Source organism: Leptosomus discolor, chromosome 6 (genome assembly GCF_034619465.1).
Source record: "Leptosomus discolor isolate bLepDis1 chromosome 6, bLepDis1.hap2, whole genome shotgun sequence".
Taxonomy (NCBI): domain Eukaryota; kingdom Metazoa; phylum Chordata; class Aves; order Leptosomiformes; family Leptosomidae; genus Leptosomus; species Leptosomus discolor.
The window spans coordinates 21,824,869-21,847,626 of NC_141396.1; the positions used below are offsets into that span (position 1 = coordinate 21,824,869).

General features: G+C 45.3%; 1 protein-coding gene across 1 annotated transcript; it reads left to right on the forward strand.

Moving 5' to 3' along the window:
* Window positions 1-614: 614 nt before the first annotated feature.
* On the forward strand, window positions 615-21,166 carry LOC104353676 (polyunsaturated fatty acid 5-lipoxygenase-like). The gene is made up of 11 exons (XM_086467294.1): window positions 615-733; window positions 1,641-1,747; window positions 6,119-6,291; window positions 7,023-7,169; window positions 7,268-7,471; window positions 7,719-7,805; window positions 9,597-9,775; window positions 12,445-12,566; window positions 14,800-14,900; window positions 18,649-18,819; window positions 20,072-21,166. Exons 1-11 carry the CDS (start codon window positions 615-617, stop codon window positions 20,249-20,251), a joined length of 1,590 nt encoding a protein of 529 aa, XP_086323420.1. The 3' UTR covers window positions 20,252-21,166.
* The last annotated feature ends 1,592 nt before the right edge of the window (window positions 21,167-22,758 follow it).

Genomic DNA, 22,758 nt, shown 5'->3' on the forward strand with positions numbered 1-22,758 from the left:
TTTGGACAGATAACGTGAGAAGCCTCAGTTTGAATGTTTTTCTGAAATTTATGAAGAGGCAGATTGCACTGGGGATGCACACTCAGGAAGGCACAGACCTCCCACCACACTGGGCCCACTCCACCAAGACCTAAGCAGAAGTCTCCCTACTTGCTGCTCTCCTGCCATAATGCTGAGTCTGTGAGACAGCATAGCGATGCCACTCTTCAGCAAAAGCATCAAGAATTCAGTAGTTTTAACAGTGCAGGGCTTTCTGGACAGTTTATCTGTGTTCTGTCAACAGTGATCAGCATCACTGCTTCCCAGTTCAGGGATGAGTAATGATGGATTGACCTGTCTTGATACTCATCTAAGATAACGTTTCAGAAGTTAAGATAGTCAATATAAGGTTTTGATACAGCTTTCCTCACAGGACAGAGCTGTGCACCTCCAGAAAGCAATTAGACACCTCTTCCCAAGAAACACATCTTGGCATATGATGAATCTCTGTCTGGGGTGATTGCCTTGCCATCTGATTAAGAAAAAACACCTAAAGGTTTTGCAAACCTCCCTGTTCTAATGTAACTAAAAATGCATCTTTCAACATGTGACAAGCCATCTATGACTGTAGCGCCATGCTCCTTCGCATCCATCTGTGTGCACTTTACTGCTCGTTGGCCAAAGGCTCCCATTGTACAGGGGACTACCTGAGTGGAAGTGGATTGTGGTTACAGGCAGCAGCGGTCCCAGTACAGTTAGGGAATAATCTGAAACAAGACAGAAGGAGTAGAAAGAATGAGTACTTCTGGGCAACTGTGATCAGAGTTAATGTAAATGTAACTTCACTGTAGATCACAGAATCACAGCATGGTAGGGGTTCGAAGGGATCTCTGGAGATCAGCTAGTCCAACCCCCCTGCTAAAGCAGCTTCACCTAGAGCAGGTTGCACAGGACTGCATCCAGGTGGGTTTTGAATATCTCCAGGGAAGGAGACTCCACAGCCTCCCTGGGCAGCCTGTTCCAGTGCTCTGTCACCCTCAAAGGAAAGTTTTTCCTCGTGTTCAGGTAGACCCTCCTGTGTTCCAGTGTCACAGTGTATGATCCTCCCAGAGTGAAGACAAGCCGTGGCAGAAGCAACCCGCTCAAGGCAAGTGCGAAGTCTGACATCATCCATGCTAGGACTTGCAGAAACTTCTATTAGGGACTTTGGGTTGCCATCAAGAGGCTTGGAGATCTGCAAAAGGGAAACATCAGAAAAGGAGGGAGAGGTGTCAAAGGGCAAATGCTTGCTAGCAAGTTACCACAAAGCAGAGCTCTGCCTCCATATGTGCCACTCACAGCAGTTTCCCTTCTGCCAGAACTGAGTAGCAAGATGCTATATTTTGCCCCAGATCTATGTGGTTTGCCTACTTTGTGCATAGGTGCAATATGCATAGGTTCTGCAAGCCAGGGGAACACACCCAAGCCAGCACACAATCAGCTTGTCTACATTCAGAAGAATGTGTTTAGTGTGGCATACTGGGGATGATATTTCACCCTTATCTGATGGGAATGCTATTTCACTCTTCTCTGATTGGATTTCAAAACAACAGCCGGGGAAGGGTATTGAGGAAGCTGGAGATTATTTTTTTCAGAGATGTTCTGTTTTGTTTCATTTTTAGGATGGAGAATCTTTATGTCAACCGTTTCATGCATATGTTCCAGTCCTCCTGGAGTGATTTTGCAGATTTTGAGAGGATCTTTGTCAGAATCAGCAACACAATCTCTGGTGGGTTTATCAGTATTCACTAGTGTTTGCATGGTAGAACGACTAATTAGTTGTCTTGTACATACCTGATTAGGATGGAAGTGCCTGACAGACACTTCTAAGCCTAGAAGGCCACTTCTCCTCTCCCATGGTTTTTGATAAATAAACTGTAATCCTGGGCTGCTGAACACACCACAGCCTGCAAGATCAAAAAGCGAAGCTATGATCTCACACAGACTAAAATTGGGAATTGATCAGTGACCCTTCTCTGTCCTGAGCTATTCCGGAGGTCAGGCCAGTTGGGCATCATAGTCCCTTCTGGCTTTTAGAAATGTGTTTTCAGGTAGGTGCAAGTCCCATAGGACAAGTTTTCATAAGTATTTCACATCTAAACCTAGAGATGGCTTACTGGGAGTGCTTTTCAGAGCGTATTAGCTGTTAAGGCATTTTTGAAAGTTCGATTGTGTATGTCCCACTTCAGCCATCTAAATACATGGAAAATCTCCAAGGAGGCATGTTTGGAAATGTTCTCCACTAAAGGCAAGTACGAGGGTGACCCCTCTTGCCTCTTACACAGACCAGATCAAAGGCTGTTGCCTAACGTCCCAGCCATGTGCTCAGTCCTGGTTACACTGCTGCTAACAGTCCCAGCTTCTTGACCCTGTCCCAACACAATGAGGGTACTACTGCCACAGTTCTTCTGTCATAACCTCACTTTGTAGCTCCCCTCGGTCAGTTCTTGTGGGCCATTTGTGTCAATGACACAGGGCAGCTCAAATGCTTTTCAGCAGTAAGTTTTTCCCAACAGGAGTCATTTTGACAGGATTTGTTTCAGGCATGAAAGCCCATGCTGTTACGCCAGCAGATCTAGGGGTGGGTTGCAAAGAGCTGGGAATGACCTGGGAGCTGTAGCTTCTTCACCTGATCCTGCTGCAGCCAGGATGAGCCATCAGACCACAACCTGAGGAGCTGTGGTTCATACTGGAAATTGGTGTGAGCTAGGCCTGAAAAGGCTTGTAGCATTTATCCAAAATATCATTGCTTTTCAAAAATGTGTCAGAATTTGTCGTGCATACTGCATTAAATATCCTGCTGTGCTTGCCATTTCATACATCTTACTAGAAGACAAAAGTCCCTCTCTAACTAAGGCTGTTTCACTTTTGTATGCAGGGCCATTCAGTTTCTGCAATATCTTTCATACTGTTAAAAACTCCATTGATGTAGTATTAACAAAATACTACAAAAATACGTCTTTTCTTTAACCCTTTTCAATATGGAAATCTTAGTAGTTACTTGAAAACACAGTAAAAAGAATTGCGGACAGATACGCGGTTTGGAGTTTCATGGTGTCGTTTCTGTAAAGCAGGGCTGGGAAGCCTTTGGTCTGTGAGCCAGACCCAACTGTATTTATTTTACTGTAATATTGGATATAATAGATACACAGGTACTGTAAATTGGTTAGTGTGTGGCTCCTCAAATGTGTGTGAATAGCCTGTTCAGACTCTGCAAAGGAAAATACTTGTCCCTACTGCTCTGAAGTTTTGCTGTTCTTCAGGCTGCCTAAGGACCAGTTAACAGAAATAAGAATAATTTCTGTGGTCTCAGGTATAAAATAAAGCAGACAAGGTGGCCAGAGCTATTAAAAGCTAATTACAGGAATTTGTTACATTTAATAAGATTGCTTGTTAAAGTACGTTTAACAGAAAAAAATTAGATAGTATCTACAACTAATTTTATTGATAAGATTTCCATACTCATGAGGAAAGCTCCAATTCTGAGTTTTAAACGTTAAGCATCGGTTTCAGTTACGTTAATGCAACTCTGAATCTGCTTATATGCAAGCCTTGGCAGAAACAGGGCTAATGGAGAAGGTGGTTCAAGGCATTTTTCAGTCATGCAGTTTCTGTCCAAGGCGATGAGTCATTTTTTGCTTGGTGTAAACTTCAGATAGAGCTCCAGACTCATTGTGCAATTGACAGAGATGATGTAAATGTCAACTTTAAGTAAACTTAACTTTTTTCTTCTCTGTTAGAAGGTCTTGTAAGTTTCGAGACTTTTTTTTTAATGATCACTGCATTCCTTCGGGCCTATCTTTTTCATCCTTTCACCCTTTGTAGAAAAATAAATTGCTTTAAGAAAAAGTTCTGCCTTGTCTGAAAATAGGCAATAGTGGAAAACTTTTTCCACTATTTTTCTCCTGAAGACACTGTCTTGGTTTGAAAGACAGGTGTCTGCGAAGGAAGGCAGGAGCCTCCCTTGAAATGGAAAGTGCAACCCCCTTCCCTCCAAATTATTATAATTTTGAAATTAACGGGCCTTCAGGCAAAGATATGGGGAATAGGAATAACAGTTCTTTACTAATATATATATATATATAACACAAGGCAGGGAAAAACAAACAACCCGCTGGTTTACACTAACAGAGTCAGAAATACAACCTGACACCCTGTTAGGGTGGCAGTAGCAGTCCGATAAGATGCTGGCTGCAGTCCTCCTGAAGCGATGGATGTAGTTCTGTTGAAGCAGCGATCAGGTAAAAGGGTCTGGTCTTCCTCCGAAGGTCCAGTGGTAGGTAGGTAGCTCTTGTCCTCTGGAACTCCAGTGGGGGTGAAAAACTCCTCTGGGAATCCAGTGGAAGAAGGCTGCTAGGGTGTTCGAAATCTCAGTTTTTATTTGGCATGGACTGCTTGGCTCCTTCCCCCCGGGCGGAGCATCTCACAACGGGATGGGGAGTCGTGCGGCAGTTCCTTGATGGGCCATTAACAGGAGATAGCCCAGGAGCGAGTTATCGATGGGTCAGGCGATAAGGCATTCTTGTGGCCAGTAACAGGAGATAGTCCAGAGGGGGGAGGCAGGGAGCACCGCCCCACCTGGTCTCAACAGCTCCTGAAGATGGTAATAGAATACTTTTTTTTTTCCCTTTTGGCACATTTTACACTGTAACCTAGGACAGACACCAATGGGATTTTTCACATCAATCATGTTTTTTCTGACTCTGAACTTGTAGGATGAAGTGGCAACATGACATTATGAAACAGAACACTGCAATTGTGGAAAACATCCAGCAGTACTACACATTTAGTAGAAAAGAGATGGAGTACCCAAAACTAGCATTTTATTAAGAAGAGATGTTAATATAGGTTTATATTAGCAATTGAAAAATAAACAGAGGAAAAAAAATGTTTTTATAACAAGCGAAACAACGAATGAGCAGTTTTACTGAGTCAAAGTCAGAACTCTTCCCCAGGTGACCCTCACCCAGCTCCAACCAAGAGAACCGCTCCAGCCACTGCTGTTCTTTCCCTGCCCACAGTGCTCTGTATTTCCCTTCTCCTGTCTGTGCCTTCTTTTTTGGACTCATCCCTCTGTACTGCATACCCTGAGAATTTGAAGAGTGAGATTAAAAACATCATGGAAGACCTGAGAAGGTGGTTTGCAGATGGAGAGAGATTTTTCTTAGGAGTGGAATATTTTACTCCTCATTGCTTCTGTACATGGAGAAACAAATTATTAACAATTTAATTGGACCTGAGCTGGCAATGTGTACTCACAGCCCAGAAGGTCAATGGTATCCAGGGCTGCATCAAGAGCAGCATGGCCAGCAGGTCGAGGGAGGTGATTCTGCCCCTCTACTCCATTCTGGTGAGAGCCCACTTGCACTGCTGTGTCCAGCTCCGGCGTCCTCAGCACAGGAAAGACATGGATCTGTTGGAGTGGGTCCAGAGGAGGGCCACAAAAATGATGAGGGGGCTAGAGCACTTCCCCTATGAGGACAGGCTGAGAGAGTTGGGGTTGTTCAGCCTGGAGAAGAGAAGGCTCCAGGGAGACCTTATAGCAGCCTTCCAGTACTTCAAGGGACCTATAAGAAAGATGGGGGCAATCTTTTTAGCAGGGCCTGTTGCAATAGGACAAGGAGTGATGGTTTTAAACTAAAAGAGGGCAGATTAAAACCAGGCATAAGGAAGACATTTTTTACGATGAGGGTGGTGAAACACTGGGACAGGTTGCCCAGAGAGGTGGTAGAAGCCCCATCCCTGGAGACATTCCAGGTCAGTTTGGACAGGGCTGTGGGCATTCTGACCTAGCTAAAAATGTCCCTGCTCACTGCAGGGAGGTTGGACTAGGTGACCTTAGGAGGTCCCTTCCAGCCCTAACTATTCTATGATTCTAATTCTTCTCAAAGTGAAAAGCAGAGATTACATTGTCCATTTAACTTAAATGATTTTTCTTAAAATTTGATGGCACGTTTTGAGTCCTTTTTTTTTGCTACTTTTTTTAGTCAAAGTTGCAGTGCAGTATTGCAAAAGGTGGGAACAAAAGCAGGAATCCTACAATGCAGCAGGATATTGATGCAGAGGAGATATTGATGCTGCAGCCTTGTTTTTTCTTTAGAATATGTGATGCAGCACTGGAAGGAAGATTTTATGTTTGGCTACCAGTTCCTGAATGGATGCAATCCTGTGCTGATCCGGAGATGCACAGAGATACCCAAGAAGTTCCCTGTGACTATGGATATGGTAGAATGCAGTCTGGAGAGGAACCTGACCCTGGAGGAGGAAGTGAAGGTACGGCTTTGAGTTGGGTTAGACTACATCTGTTCCTTCTCATGTCCTCTAACTTCCAAACCCTGTTCTAACTGCCTTCAGCCACATCTCCTCTCTTCAGGCTGTATGGTTGGTCATGGCAAAGCTGGTTGTCTCTGCAGACTGGCAACACTAGTGTTTTCTCCTGCTATCCTGGAGCTGCAGGCCATGCCTTTCTCCAGGTCCAGTTAAAGAGATGTCGCCAGGAAGTGAAGGGTCCTTTTTCAGTGGTTTCCTCTGAAAGTTTAGGGATGGACTGACTGCCTCAGAGGGGAAAGCGCCTCTCTCTTTCCTGGTAGGGTCTTACTGTGTTGTCACATGCAGAGTTGAACTAACATGCTGAAGAAGGGTTGGCAAGGGTGGTGCCTTGCTTTTGTTTGTACAACGGCCACAAACAAACAGCTGGCAGTGTGAAACTTGTTTGCATCTTAGTGTCACTGTGTGAATGCCAAGTATATAGTCACTCTTTGCTGAAGGGCTCACTATCAGACTCAGCAGACACAAGTCAGGTACTTTGTGTAAAGGTGCGTGCTGTCTCAATGGCATCATCCCTGAGCCACCATGATCGAGGGGGGGCAGTGGCTACTCATAACCACAGGGCACAAGCCAGCCTCTGGCCAAGACTTCTCGACCTTTTTTCCAAGCCTCGCTGCTTGCACTGCATTAAAACACATAGTGCTTTTTTCTTTTTTTTCTTTTTTTTTTTTCTCCAGCAAGGAAACATTTTCATTGTGGACTACGAGCTGCTGGATGGTGTGGATGCCAATAAAACAGACCCGTGCACAATACAGTACTTGGCTGCACCCATCTGTCTGCTGTATAAGAATTTGGAGAATAAAATTGTACCCATTGCGATCCAGGTGGGTATACTGTCAGGGTCTTTAGAGGGACACATTGCTTGTTGTCTCATCTTAAACATGAATGACTTGGGGTTTTGTATTCTTTTGATATCTTTCAGCTTGGTCAAAAGCCCGGGCCAGACAATCCCATATTCCTTCCTTCAGATGCCACCTATGACTGGCTGCTAGCTAAAATTTGGGTTCGCTCATCTGATTTCCACATCCACCAGACAGTGACCCATCTCCTACGGACACACTTAGTGTCAGAGGTGTTCAGCATAGCTATGTTCCGGCAGCTGCCTGCTGTACATCCCCTCTTTAAGGTTGGTTCTTGCATGAAGGGATGTATGTGGATCAGGGAGCAACCATGTGACTAATGTGGGTCATGTTAGTTTGACAAACCAAAAGGAAGTGCTGGTGATAGCTCAGCTGAGATAGTTTGGTTTGTTGCCCTGCAAGGCAACATACAGCTAAGCCACCAGGACTTCCTGGACTTCAGACTTTACACCTGGTTGCTGTTGAATTCAATCAGGGAATTTGCCTTCTTTCACTGTTTGTCCCATTTCACAGCTCTTGGTGCCACATATGCGGTTCACAATAGCCATCAATACCAAAGCCCGAGAACAGCTCATCTGTGAATGTGGCCTTTTTGACAAGGTAAGTAATCCCATTTGTGAATCTTCCTTATTCTTCATGGTTCCATATGTGTGTTTATCCTTTAACCACCAGATATCGCCTTGTTTCTTGACTTTTCTACTAAAGGGCAAACATAACTAATACCCCTTGAGAAACTGGCACGTAGAACTGATGCCTTGTTGTAGTGAAGATGTCGTCTTTTACTTCTAAGTAGCCAATTCAGAACTGGCCAATGTCAGTACTGAGTCAGTATCTCACTTATTCATAGCTGTCGTGGTTTTGGCGTATGAGTATAGGAGTGCAAGGTAACATAATATGCACATACATCGCTGCACATATATGCACGTGGTTAAGCCCCCAATTTCTTTTAAGTACTCAGTTATTCATCTTGGGGCAGAGTGGTGAGGAAAAGAATTTGTGATTGCAAAAGGAAATTTTCATCTCAGAGAAGGATGTGTAGATAAGGTAGATTTTTAAGCCCAGAAATAATGGGTGTAGATTCCAGCCTGTCTTCTTGAATTGCCATAAACAGCAGACCTGCAGATCCGCAGATCCGCTAGGATTAAAGCTCAGCTTCATCTGAGTCAGTGAAACACAGCCGTATATCGTGATCTGTGGTGCAGCTCTTAGGCCAAATCTGAACATCTAAATCTGACTGCCCTGGTATTTAACGTGTACCCAGCTCTTCCTCCCTTGGCTACCCCAGATGGCATGCTGCATCTAGGCACTGCAACAGGCTGGCATGCAGCAGTCTCTGTGAGAACATGCTAGCAGCAAATGGGAAGTGTGGGGAGGCTTCAGCAGCCCTTCCAAAGAGGGAGCCTGTGTTTCAGGACAGGTCCCCTTACACGTCTGTTACCAGATCAAAAATAGCTTCCATGCTTCAAAGTTTTTCACCCAAGGAGAAAACAGAGGTTAAATCCAGGCACCTTATTTGTCTTCTGTACTCCACTGATGACTGTGGAGACCTGTCGGGCACTCCCATCCCTTTGAACAGAAGCATAATGCCCGTGCCCTGTGCATATGGGATGAGTGTATAGCTGAGACCTGCCAGCGGGGATCCTGGAGTTCCAGAATTTGTTGATTCTGATGTAGGTGAACAACGAGACGGAGGACGATAAGTGTAAGCTGACTACTGCTACAACACGAGCATCATATGCTAGGAAAGCAACATTTGGGAGCTTTTGTGCAGTGATTATCTAAAGAGTTTTTCAGTGCTGTTTGTTGTGGACACACTGTGTTTTCCAAGTGTTAACATTTCCCAAGTGTAATATACCGAACATATACCGAAACCCTGGTCGGTCCTCATCAGTAGCCACCCAGCGGGACTGGTTTCCTGGCTTAAATTCCAGGGTGGCTAATGGTAGCCTGCATTCCTAAACACTTTCTCCTAAACCATTATGCAGCATCAGTGGGTGGTTTAGCAAAAGCCCAGTTCTAACACACCCCTGGCTGCCTTCCTTCACACACATGTCAGTTCTGGAGCACAGGGCTGGCAGAAAGTACATTGGGTTCACACTTCGATGTTGCTGTACTTTATTGCTGTATTCCATTATAAGCAGGTGCTGTACCTATGGAGAAAATGTGGATATTAACAGGGATTCATGGGAGAGGTGTGAAATCTCTGAAGTCAAAATGCAAGTTGCAGTAGACCTCTGCAGTGCGGTATTTGTTTGAGTGGCGGTGTGGTTTTCTCGTTGAAAAACAGATTCACTAGCATTTTGAATACCATCTCCTGTGAATCTGGGAAGCCACTCTTAGCACAAAGTGAACATAATCTCCTATGTTCTTGTCTTGCCGTTCTTCTTGGAGGCAAATGCTACAGGTGGAGGAGGACATGTACAAATGGTGCAGAGAGCCATGAAAGACCTGACTTACAGCTCGCTCTGCTTCCCTGAGGAGATCAAAGCTAAAGGGATGGACAGCAAAGAGGATATCCCTTACTACTATTACCGGGATGACGGCATTAAAGTCTGGGAGGCTATAAAGAGGTAAGAGACCGTAGTTCTCGAAGTGGCTAATAATTCACTGTCACAGAGACACAATTTCATTTGCTCTCTGCTCACTTTGCTCTTCCTCACAGCCTTGTGAACAGCACCTGGGCTGTTTAGTCAAGTGGTGCCTTTTCCATCCAGCATATCTCATCTGAGGAAAAATATATAGTCAAGCACACACCCTTGAAAGACTGTTAATCCCCGCTTTTTTCAGCCCTGTAGGCCCTGTTATAAGCATGTACTCTTCTATGGGATTTCAGAGTTTAGTGAGTTGGAATTTAGCCCTGCAAAGGGAATTTAATTAGCTCTTCTTTTTTTTTAGCTATGCACAAACCAAGAGAGAAGCCAGCTCTCTGAGCCAGCCATGGGAGCTCGTCAAGGTTCTTATGGAGTGGAAATGTGAGCTTGGCTTGCATGAGAGTTGTGTTTTGAAACTCAATAAATTAGGCATTAACTGATTCAAGCAAAACCTTTCTTAAAATGCCTTAATCTTGCAATGCCCAAGTTTTGTCAGGAAGGGCATCAGTTCTGAGTCAGGTACTGCAAGGCTGCTCGACCACACAAACGTGGCTCCTTTTCAGATATGGAACACTACCTCAGAATAGAATGATTCATATGGGTTTTATTCTACAGTGGCATTTGATTTAACAAACAATGTATTTTTGCGTGGCGTAAGTTGCTTCCTAAATATGCAGCTGTTTCTGGTCTCATGGCTTTTGAAAAGTATGTTCATTAAAAATCAGGTCTTTTGTGTACACAAAGTTGGCGGTTTATAATGCACGCGTAGTGTTTGAAGTGTTGGATACACCTTTGTCTCCTGTGATTTCTCTGTGTTTTGGCAAGGGGTTATCTTGCAATGTTTCCTGCAATTGTTAGTGCCCATTTGAGAGAAAAGGAAGTTATAACTTTTCTGTGGTTGTTGTCTTGGTGTAGCCCGTTTTTTTGTCCCTCTTCTCTTTCCTGTGTTCCTTGCTGATTGAGATATGCCATTTCAAATACCAGATAGTACTTAGTCAACTCAATTTAGTTTGACTGTGGCTGTTACCCTAGCTGGATACACTGCCTCAAACTTGGCTAAGAGATTGTTCGTAAGTGAATAATTTGGTTTATGTTTGATATGGGCAGTGCCCTTTTGAGTGTGTGATGTTCTGACCATGAACCCACTGTCATGCATGTGTCTAGTCACCATGAACCTCCTACACTCTGCAGGGGTGTCAGTCTTCACTCTTGATGAAATATCCCCAGCATTGCTTCACACTTGGCAGATGGCCTAGACTTAAGAAAGCTGATACGGTTGTCCCTATAGAAACAATGAAGCTCACATGGCAAATTTTTATACCCCTTCTCTAGTACTCACCTTCTTATTTGTGATCTAACCCCAGATAGATATTCCAACCCAAAGATATTCCAACCCAAAAGACCTCACCCACACTTCATACACTAACTTATATTTGCATGGAACGGGGTCTAAAATGTTGCTGTTGTATAAGAGGGGGGTTACCTTCTGTATGCATTTGGTACAGGTTCCAGGTGGTGGAGGCAGAGCTCATGCAGGGCAGCTTTGTCTGTGTGTGGCAGGATTTTTCTTTTCCTTTGGTTTCCTCTGGAAGTCAAAATTACTTAAACCTCTTGGTGTTTGTGCAGTTGTTTGTCTGCCTCAATAACTACTCTTGACTTGGCTAATAGAAACCACATTGACAGATTTGTAAAAGGACACAAATTGCAATAAATTTATAGCTTATTAGGGGAGAAATCTGTATTGGATAACAATTCTTAATCCCATCAGTCAGCTTCTGCAGTGAAATGTTTCACCCTATGGGTTGTTGTCAAAATATTTAGCAAGAGATTATAGGTACCTGCAGAGCTAACAGCGTATCTCAGGATAGTGCAGTTAACCAGTCAGTCAGTCATGAAATGAGAATCTTCAGGAAATCAGGCTTACCTATTCTTGCTGCTTTCAGATCTATTTTTGTTATCTCAGTGTTTCAGGAGCCTTTCTTTCTGAGGTGAGGTAGCCTGGGAACCTTTTATAGAAAGAGGGATTTTGAGAAGAGGAAGTGAACAGGGAGATGTCTGCTGTATGCAGTGCGTGTAGGAAAGAGCTCTAGACCTCTCCTCCCCGGGTGAAATTTCCGGGGCCACCCTCGCTTTGGATTGTGCCACTTGGGTTTTGTGAAAAGCATGTGCGGTAGAAGGGGATCAACTATTTGAATGGTATCCAGGAACAGCTTTGGAGTGTCCCACGTACAGGGTATGGTGCTGGTATCACAGTTTGGCAACCCCTGTTCTCAGTGTGGATATGCCAGAGCAAGTCTGTATTAAGTGAAGAAAAAGATGTACATGTGATGACAGAGGTCTGGGCAGGAGCAAAGCCTCAAGTAAGAGAACAAAGCACACAGGACCATTCAGGAGATGCAGTAGGGTCCAGCATGTTTTTATTGGGGGAGGAAGTGATGCTGCAGTCAGAAATGAATCAAAGTTGCCTCTGTGCATTCCCCTTGCTTGTGGGAAGGACGTAGGAGGGTGTTCAGACCTGCTCTTGACCTTCTGTCTTTCCCCGTACAGCGTCTGACTCCTCTTGCAAGGTCAGTAGGTCGTCTTCAGAGAATGGCAGGCTTGCTTTCTCCTTTTCGTTTTGTCTTGTTCACTTGTTCCCGTGTCTGCAGTTTTGCAGAGGATGTGATTCACATCTACTATGAGAACGACGAAGTGGTGTGTGAGGATGTGGAGCTGCAGGCCTTCGTCAAAGACATTTACGTCTATGGGATGAGGGGCGTGAAGGCCTCAGGTAAGGTATGATGGCCCAGCTAGGTCTGCAGCTTGTCCCTGCTGCCAGCAGTGCTCAGTTTTATGGGCGAGACCTGGATCAGGCCCTCCCTCCCGCAGCAAACAGCTCCTTCCTTTGCCACAGTTTCTCACCATGAGCTTGGGCAACTCATATAATCTCTCTGTACACTGGGGATTGGTCCTTTGATCTTATCTGCTCGTGCTCTAAGCATTAGGGGAGGGGCTGTCTGTGTGTGCTGTTGGAACCACCAGGCAGACGGGTAGAAATCACAAGGAGCAGCGAGACGAATCTTCTCCTCCAAACCTTGCACCAAATAAGAACAAGTAAGAACCCCCCCCAGGAGTATCTTGCAGCACTTCACATTTGTTCAGCATCTGTGTCATCTTTGAGATGTTCTGTTCTCTTCAAGAGCAGATACTCATCATTCTTTTCAAGAAATATTTTCCTTTGCTCTGTCTGCTCTCATTGCCTCTCATTTCTTGCAAACCATTACTTGGCTGTAGGAGCTCTCATCCATTACATGTCTCTGTTCTCCCACCTGAATTAACACTCTCCTGCCTTTTTCTAAACGTGTTTTTTTCTTCCATTCACATTTTGTCCAATCAGGTTTTCAGGAATTTATACAGGTGGACAGGGATTCTTCATACTGTCCTGACTGATTTACATCTGAAAACACCTGTTGGCCAGCGATCCGGGGCAGATGGCTCTGGCATTGCATGCACACATGTTTGTGTGTGAGACTTCCAGGCAAAACTGCGCTGTTTCTACTCACTACCAATATGCGCTGGTGTATAACGGCCTCCTGGGCTCTACTCACCTGGACAAACAAAGGATTGGGGGGCACCTAGTTGCTATCATTTTTGTTTGTCTCTCAGGAAAAGCTTAGAAATGGTCTGCTAGTAGGAACTTCGTGCTTGACCTAAGTATCTTGATACAGGACAAGTACTGAGCTTTTCCAGGGTTAGAACTGGAGTGGGATGCTACAAGCACCACTGGTGGCAGGACTGCCACTACACATGGGAAACCTGCCAGGCCTGCAGCATCTCCCCGCTCCAAGGACTGGCAAAGAGAGCCGGGGGGGGGGACACGACACACGACGGACAACACACGACTTGGCTGGGTCTGTAAAGAATGGAAAGGGGATAAATGGGGGAGGCTGTTGCGCCCAGGTCTCCCTCTCCAGTCTCCGTTCCTGCCCTGGGAGGGTTGCTCTGACTAGGAGCAAGCCAAGCCCCTTTAAAGATGAGCACAGTGTGCTTAGGATAGGAGGACACAGAAGGGGATGGTGCATCCTCTCCTCTTTGGGCTTGGTGGCTGGCTAGAGCTACCATGGGCCTCTTGCCCCTCTCAGGTTGAGTTTACATCTGCATGAGGTTGGTGGTGGAGATGTGAGGCAGCTGGCGCAGGCAGCCTGAGCAAGGACAGCTTGCCCCAGGGTGCAGACAGGTCTCTAGGTATCCTGAGACCTGTGGTCACATTGGGCTGAGACAGGGAGTACAACAGAGGACTGTGATTTAGTGGAGGTAGGAGAGATACAGGCTTGGGCGTGCTTTGGCAGCAAGGTATTCCCGTGGTCCCTGACTATTCCCTTCTTTCTTTCTATAGCTCTATTTGATTATTCCCCTTCAAGGACAGCTTGATGCAACTATTTCTGTTCCTCATTCTGTTGTTTCTCTTTCAGGAGTTCTCATTTCTGCACTTCCCATTTCAGCATATAAGCTCTCTCTGCACTCTTACTTCCAGCGCACTTGATTGCTGGGCCTCAGCCCTTTATCAATACAAGCGCATGATCATTTGCTCCTTGGCATGAACCTTCCTCGCTTGCACTGCAGACTGAAGAAAAAGATCGCATCTGAGGCCCCTGCCCTGTGGACTCTCTAGTTCCTTGTTGCAGGGTAGGTAGGGTGAGAGGACAGGGATACAGTATTTTTTAAAGATGTAGTTATACTTTGCCCATCCCTTAAGGAATGTCACGTTGGAAACAGTGGTGATGCCTCACAAACCTGTATGAGGTAAGGCAGGATCACACTGTTTTTACAGCTGGACAGCCAAGGCACAGAGAGGTTGAGAAGCTCCTGTTAGACCACACAGCAAAATTCAGAAAGAGAATGCCCTGCTCTTCAGTGACTGCTGCACGGTCCTTTAACTCGTGCCATTTGAGTACCTGATTACTACTGGGTAACTGGCTTACTTCATAGCTGGGTTACTTAAGCTTTTCTTCTCCCTCATTTAGGGTTTCCCAAGATGATCAGGACACGAGAGAAGCTAGCAGAATATCTCACAGTGATAATATTCACCACATCTGCCCAGCATGCAGCTGTGAATTTTGGTCAGGTAGGAATTTCTGGGAAGACTGTTCTTCTTTCTGGGCTGGGAGGTGCATCTACCAGGGCAGGGACTGTGGTGGGTTGACCCTGGCCAAAATCCCAGGTGCCCACCAAAGCCACTCTATCACTCCCCCTCCTTAACTGGACAGGAGAGAGGAGAGGAAAAAAAAAAAAATAACAACAGGCTTGTGGGGTTGAGATAAGGACAGGGAGATCACTCAGCATTTACCATCACGGGCAAAATAGACTCGATTAAAGGAAAAACGTAATTTATTGCCAATTAACTCAGAGAGGAGTAATGAGAAATAAAACTAAATCTTAAAACACCTTCCCCCCACCCCTCCCTCCGTTCCCGGGCATAACTTTGATCCCAATTTTCCTCCCTCCTCCCCCCCCAGCGGCACAGGGGGGAAAACAGGGAATGGGGGTTAGGGTCAGTTCATCACACTGTTGTTTTCTGCTGCTCCTTCCTCCTCAGGGGGAGGATTCCTCACACGTTTCCCCTACTCCAATGTGGGGGTCCCCCTCACGGGAGAAAGTCCTCCATGACTTCTCCAGCGTGAGTCTTCCCACGAGTTCAGTCCTTCACGAACTGCTCCAGCGTGGGTCTCCTTCATGGTGTGCAGTCCTTCAGGAACCGACTGCTCCAGTGTCAGCCCCCCTCACGGGGTCTCTGGCAGCAAACCTGCTCCAGCGTGGGCTTCTCTCTCTCCACGGGCCACAGGTCCTGCCAGGAGCCTGCTCCGGTGCAGGCTTCCCACGGGGTCACAGATTCCTTTAGGTATCCACCTACTCCGGCGTGGGGGCCCTCCACGGGGTGTAGGCAGTCATCTGCTCCACCGCCCATGGGCTGCAGGGGGACAGCCTGTCTCACCGTGGTCTTCTCCACAGGCCGCAGGGGAATCGCTGCTCAGGCGCCTGGAGCATCTCCTCCCCCCCTTCTTCACTGACCTTGGTGTCTGCAGGACACATATTCTCATCCCTCTCACTCGCTGCAATTACTGCTGCGCAACAACTTTTTCACTCTCTTAAATACGTTATCACAGAGGCGAAAAACGCTGTCGCTGATTGGCTCGGCCTTGGCCAGCGGCGGGTCCGTCTTAAAGCCGGCTGGCATTGGCTATATCTGACGTAGGGGAAACTTCTAGCAACTTCAGACAGAAGCCACTCCTATAAACCGCCCCCCCCCGCTACCAAAACCTTGCCACGCAGACCCGTTACAGGGTCTGAGAAATGTTTTTAGTAGATGTATAGGCATTACATTACTCTTTCTGGCCAACCTAACTGCAGATCCATGTGCGAACCCCTATGAAGCCTGTGGAAACAAGTATTTTAGAAGCTGTGAAAGGCGTCTTTGAGTCCTAAATGTGTACCAAAGCTCAAATTTAGGGGTTCTAACTTGTATGTTTTAGTTTTAGTGATTTTGTTATGGGGAACAATTTTTTTAAGCATTTAAATGGGTTGCTAAGACCCCTTTCAGAAATGCTGAAGGGTTCAGGTGCACAGTCTACCTGCCATGCTTTCCAGACATCACCTGAACTGCCTGATTATGATATGTGCTGGTAGTCTGTGGCACATTCTGCAATGAAATGCAATGAGTTACGCTAAATGGCTTTACTTTGCATTTGCTGTGAGCGCATGCATGGGCAACTACCATGGGTTGCTATCGTAAGCTGCACTAACTTGGCAGTATGCCTGTGCCGAAGCAGCACACGCCCCATTTTCAGATGTGGCTTAGGGAACATGTGCAGCGCAGCTCCGTGCTGTCACTGCAGTTCATGTAGCTGCATAAGCCGTCTGTCCTTGAGTTTGTACAGCTGGCTATTTCCAACAGCTCAGTCCCAGCAGTACAGCTATCTAGCTGGCCTGATGGAACATTTACCGAGGGTCCTGAGTTAACTAGTTGAAAGCTGCCTTGCATGTCTGCAGGATGTCCACTTCTACTTTCTGCAGCAGCTCAGACAAGCCTCTACAAGGTAAAGTCTTCAGTGATATCTAGATACTTAACTCCCACTGACATATATAGAAATTCGAAGCAGTATGTCTGTGAGGATCTAGGCTTTGGTCAGTATGGATGAGTTTTCAGAAGTACCAATGTGCTTAATATTCCCAACACATGGAAAGGGCATTGCTGCCTGTTTGTTGAGTTTGCAAGCCAACTGGCAACTTTGAGCTTCCTCTGTGATGTTTAATGTGTCACACACTGACAGCGTGTGTTACCCCTGCCTGCCTTTACTGATGTGTATCTACCCTGAAACTATAGTAACAGCCTGCCTTTCAAATGCCGTTTCTTCCAACATCAAGGCATTTTGGAAAGCAGACTTCACAGCCAGAAGCAAATCTCTGTCAGTCTGTATTGCACAGAGCTTCTTCACTGAGTGGGTGCTTGGTCACTGGAACAGGCTCCCCAGGGAAGTGGTCACGGTGCCAAACCTGTCAGAATTCAAGGAGTGTCTGGATGATGCTCTTAGTCATATGGTTTAGTTTTAGGTAGTTCTGCGAAGAGCAGGGAGTTGGACTCGATCTTTATGGGTCCCTTCCAACTTGAGGGATGATTCAATGATTCAGTGAGCTTTTTTTTTTTTTGGCACATGTCCTGGCTTCAGGCATGGATGATCTCACAGATAATCAGGGAGACCATCTTTCCTATGGTGATTATTCCCAAACACATCCCACATCACTCTCCATGTTGATCCTCCTGTCCAGCCCTGCAGCTCAGGAGCCCTGGAGCAGGTGTAGAGTGGTGGCATTCTTGTGTCACACTGATGACCGAGGACCTCTGTGACTATTCACTTCTAAACTGTCATTACAAGTGACTGAGACATCTCCCAACCTCCCTTTCAGGAAATCCTCTCTGTTCAAGTATCACTAAGAAACGGTCTCTTAATATTGCCCAGGCTGTTAGCTTAGCGGAGAGCCTTCAGAGAATGAGAGGGGGGATTTGGCATGCAGAGGACATTCAGCCCATCAGCAAAAGGATCTTCAGCCATGGGAAAAAATGGCAGAGAGAGAACTGAGGGTAGGAGGAGATGGCTATGCATTGGAGAGTGTAAGCATGGCAGACAAATGAAATGGACTTTCCTCCAGGCAGGGCAGGAGTAGTGAAAAAGAAAAATGGAAAAGAAAGAGTTACAGTGAGTGCAACACCTCAGATGGCGGCAAAACTCGTGGTCACATACGAGGCAAAATGAGACATCACCATCCCACAACATTGAAGAAGGCCAGAAGTGATTCTGAGTTCCCAGTCTGGTGCTCACCATGGCCACATCCACATGCCATATTCCATGATGCACCAGCATCCTTTGCCTCACTTACTGCCTGACCACACTACTGTGGGCGTGTTCTTAGAGCAAATTTTGCAGAAAAGAGTAACTGGAGAAAAGGAGATTTTATCAATTATAGGGTTTTTTATCAGAGGCTGCCTCAGATTATCAGAGGAGATCTTTGTTTAATAAAAGTCTTTGGACTGGCTGGTGAATCTGGGCTGTGTGGTGCATGCCCATGGTTAGCAAATTAACTGCTCCCATTTAGACAACCCAACTTTCTCCCTTGTGAGATTGTGAGGAGGACAGTAAGGACTTCCTTGTCTCCTTCAGTCCTTCTCTAGAGCATCTCTCTGTCCTTTAGTTAGCATCTTCTCTTTCCAAGAGGCCAGAAGCAAGCTCCCTGGTGTCAAGACTCCTGATTTTCTTTGCAGTATTCCTGAATACCAGCCACCGTAGCTTTTCACTGTGTTCTCTCACTTTGTTGTGCAGTATGACTGGTGTTCCTGGATTCCCAATGCCCCACCAACAATGCGCTGCCCTCCTCCAACAGAAAAGGGGACAGTCACCATCGAGCAAATTGTGGAGAGTCTGCCAGACAGGGGACGTTCTTGTTGGCATCTTGGAGCTGTCTGGGCCTTGAGCCAATTCCAAGACAATGAAGTAAGTCAACCTCACTTCTCTAGGTGGTGGAGGTGTAGGTGAGACCACAAGGGCCATGGCAAGACCACATGGACTCATGAGATCGTAGTGCTGCTCTGTGCTTGACTTGACCATGTTTGCCTTTTTTTGGGAGATATATCAGTGGTGTGGGTTTGCCCTTGTTCTGCCAGATGCAAACCAGCTCTGAGCAAGAAGTCGTATTTTGACTCTGAGGCTGTGTTTCAGCCAAAATGAAAGTTTTTAAACTCAAGCGTGGCATTGCTGAGTAAGGATGCTGGTGTGGAATGAAGAGGGCTGCAGAGGCACAAGGGTTTTCTCCACCCTTTGCCCCAGCAGTGCTGGTGGAGAAGCTACAGTACTGCTGTGTTCCCATGTCCTGTCCCTTTGGAAAATCTGCCCCAGTGCCACGTGCTCTACAGCTGTGCCTTGTGCCTGGCTGGTGTGGAATTCTACAGGAGGCTTTGCCAGCATGGTCTATAGCCATTTCCTTCATGTAAAATTAAGTTGTAGGTATTTGGTTGTCTCACCCAAGGGCGGTGTCTGGAGGATGTGTTTTGAAATCCTTAAATGGAAGATGATAGACAGAGGATACTTCAAATCAAGTTTCTTTTTAAGCAGAAAGCAGATTTCAGCTGAGAAGCTAGTAGTATGGGTAGTACCATGGCAAATAGTTACCTAAAGCAGGTAATATGCCAGTATGCATATTGGCAATCCGGGCACCCTTAGAGTCCAAGCTGACTAAAGCAACTGTCAGGTTCAACTTTGAAGGACATTTTTAAGTCAACAGAAACTTCCACTGTCACTGAAAGAAGCAGTTGTCTTCCTTTTTCATCCTTGGCTGTTCATTCCCCTCCCATGCTGTCCTTTTCTTTAGCAGCACAAATGTTTGAGTGGTTATGCAGAGATCTGGCTTGGGAAGCTGATCTGGCTGACCACTAGCCTGAATAAAAGTGCTTATTTTTTGGTGGATCAGCTCCCTGCAGGTGGAGGAGGTGCCACATAGACTGTGCTGCATAGACTGAACCAGCACTGCAGAAAGATGCAGGGATGGAAAGAAACAGCCAGCAGTGGAGGGAGGATGGCACAGTATCTTTCATTGGCAGTGCCAGCGTAGGCTAGCTTAAATACTGGTAGTACTATTTTAACAGTAGCATTTGTGACGCTCTGAGTGTTGTTCTGCTGGATGACATAGTGTTGCAACAGAATAGCCTTTGCTTTCTCAAAGCATGATTTCTTGGTGTTTTTCAACTAGCTGTTTCTGGGCATGTACCCAGATGAACACTTCGTGGAGAAACCAGTGAAAGAGGCTATGGCAAAATTCCGCAAGAATCTGGACGAGATTGTCAATGCCGTCACTGAGCGCAACAAGAACAAAAAGCTTCCTTACTACTACCTGTCCCCAGATCGCATTCCCAACAGCGTTGCTATTTGAGCAGATACCCAGGAGAATTTGGAGGCGTGTGGAGCTAATGATGCTTTCCTGTTACATATGCGTCTTTTCAATGAACTTTCAGAAGTGGATAAAGTAAGAAACCCACCCCTTCTGTCAGAGCTGACCCATAGTCTATTTGAACTTTCAAAACAAATTTGACTATGACATCTTGCAAAGTCTGGTTGACAACCTTCTAGGTGAAATTTGTTACAAGTTTATTTTTCCAAGATTTTTTAGTTAATCTTAGAGGGTAGAAGCAAGACATTTTCTTAACATAGCTGATGGGTTTTTATCACTTTCTTACCGAGTTCATGTGCAATGAGATAGCCTGATTCATAGGAGATGAAAATTTTGTACCTACATAAGCCTATGTATTTTCTACATAAAACTAGGAAGGTTTGTTTTAGCCTCTGCCAGCAGAGTTTGATATCACTCATATGTATGGACAAATGTTTTGCTTAGCACCACGTCACCAAGTACAGACCCAGCAGTGCTTATGCTCTATTTCTGTTTCATTGCTGAGGCTGCTCATTTTTGTGGACAGTTTCTTCTGTGTTGTGGGATATGATAAAAGTTGTGGAGAAGGGTTAACTGATAGCTTCTAAGAGGAATCTTTAGATCTGGCCAGTTAAGGATAATTGGCATATTCCACCTTAGAAACAACTGAGTTTTGTCTATTTTATTTAGAGGTGATTAGGTTCCGAGTACTTGGGCTTTGGTTAAAGTTGAGAGAGTCATTGAGATAATGAAAGCAAAGCTGAGGTTCGAGAAATTTAAGAGTCACAGTTTTGTTAATAACAATTTTGGTTTATTTGTCCCAGAATTTGTTCCTTGTACAAGCTTCACCAGCCTGCCGTGTGTTTTCCCAATAGATAAGAAAGCTGCTTGGGCTAATAAAACAAAACTGAACAAGAACATCTAGCTTTTATTTCTTAACTCAATATCTAATGCTGTATATCTCGAAAACCTTGTAGGAATAAGCACAATGTGCTGTGTAGAGAAAAGCTCCTGCACTTTGAGAAATACAGTTATTTCTATCATTCATCGGAAAAGAGTACTACTTAAATATACATACTTTCTGTTCCATATGAAACACAGGCGTGGAAACAGACTTTAGACCCTTTACAGCAGACTGTTTCCCTTTTTCTCCCGCCAGCTAAAGAGTTTCAGCAAAAATGTGGAAGGTAAGACCACTTCCTGTTATTGAGGAAGTACATTTAAGACTTGTGCATCTTCTTTTTACTGCAACCCATGAGAAGTGATGACTGTTGGAGACGAGGCATGTAATTGTGTAGCGGCAGTGGAATAGTACCAGGGGCTCAGAGACTATAACGTGTAAGCCAAAAAAAAAAAAAAAAAAAAAAAAAAAGATAAAAGGCACAACTTAACTTAAACACCAAAGGCAAAAAAATGCAACAAGCTGATGCAATATATCCAACATGCCAGCTCTACGTCTTGTCCTTCCCATGTGTCCAACGAATGTCCTCTTGCCTCAGCTTTCATATGATAACAATCTGCATATTCAAGTATCTGTCTAGAAAACAAAATGTGGGAAGAGAGGCTGATGGCTGTTCTCTTGCATCTGTTCCCTCTGCTCTAGCCTGACCTCCCATGCTTTCTTCTTTTTGCAGGGTGAGTTTACCCCTGTAAACTCGTTTTGGGACATTCCCTTTCCCAACCCCCAAACATCCTTTGCAATAATATCATGATTTGCACTGCCCCTGGAAACAAAGCGCACATACGTCATAATCATCTCATATGAAGTAAGCTACCCATTGTTTTTTGCAGTCAATCCCCATTTTACAGGTGGGGAAATGGAACAAGATCAATGAAATCCAGCAGATCAGCTCTGATTTCAGGTGCCTCCTTTACAGAAAGATTGTGAGAAAGTTGTTTACCTGCAGCACGCTAATTTTAGCCTTCTAGAGAGCAGAGAACACATTCAGGCTTGGCCACTATGAATTACTTGCTCTGTTGCATGTAGGGCAGAACACGGAATAGACCCCAGAAGACCTGTTTCTAACTCACAAATTTTATTCAGCAGCTTGCCTTTCCTGCCACAGTAGGAGCTACACGGTATCTGGGAAGTAATTGCACACACTGAGGACATACCACAAAGTGCTTAGTTTGCTTTATTCGTACTATAAACAGGAATAAATATTGCACAATCGGACATGGCTGGTAAGCTTAGAGGTTAACTGAGTCAGGGGTTTTTATGGCCAGAAGATGTGGCTATGATTGCTTGAACTGATGTCAGTGTCAGATCTTTGGATTTCCCTGAAGCATTTCCCTCTTCAAGTTCAATGCAGGGGTGCTTGAACTAGGAAAGTTTCTTCTGTGAAAGCACCTACTCGTGTTTTACTGAAATACATGGTTCACCTTGGTGCTTGAGTCGCTTGTTTCACTGGTGAATCCATCTTGCTGTGGAATATAGGTGCTGAGTTTCCAGTTCTGCGTGCATTCAGTCTTGGTTCTTGCAACACACAGATTTTCGCAGTAGCTTCGTG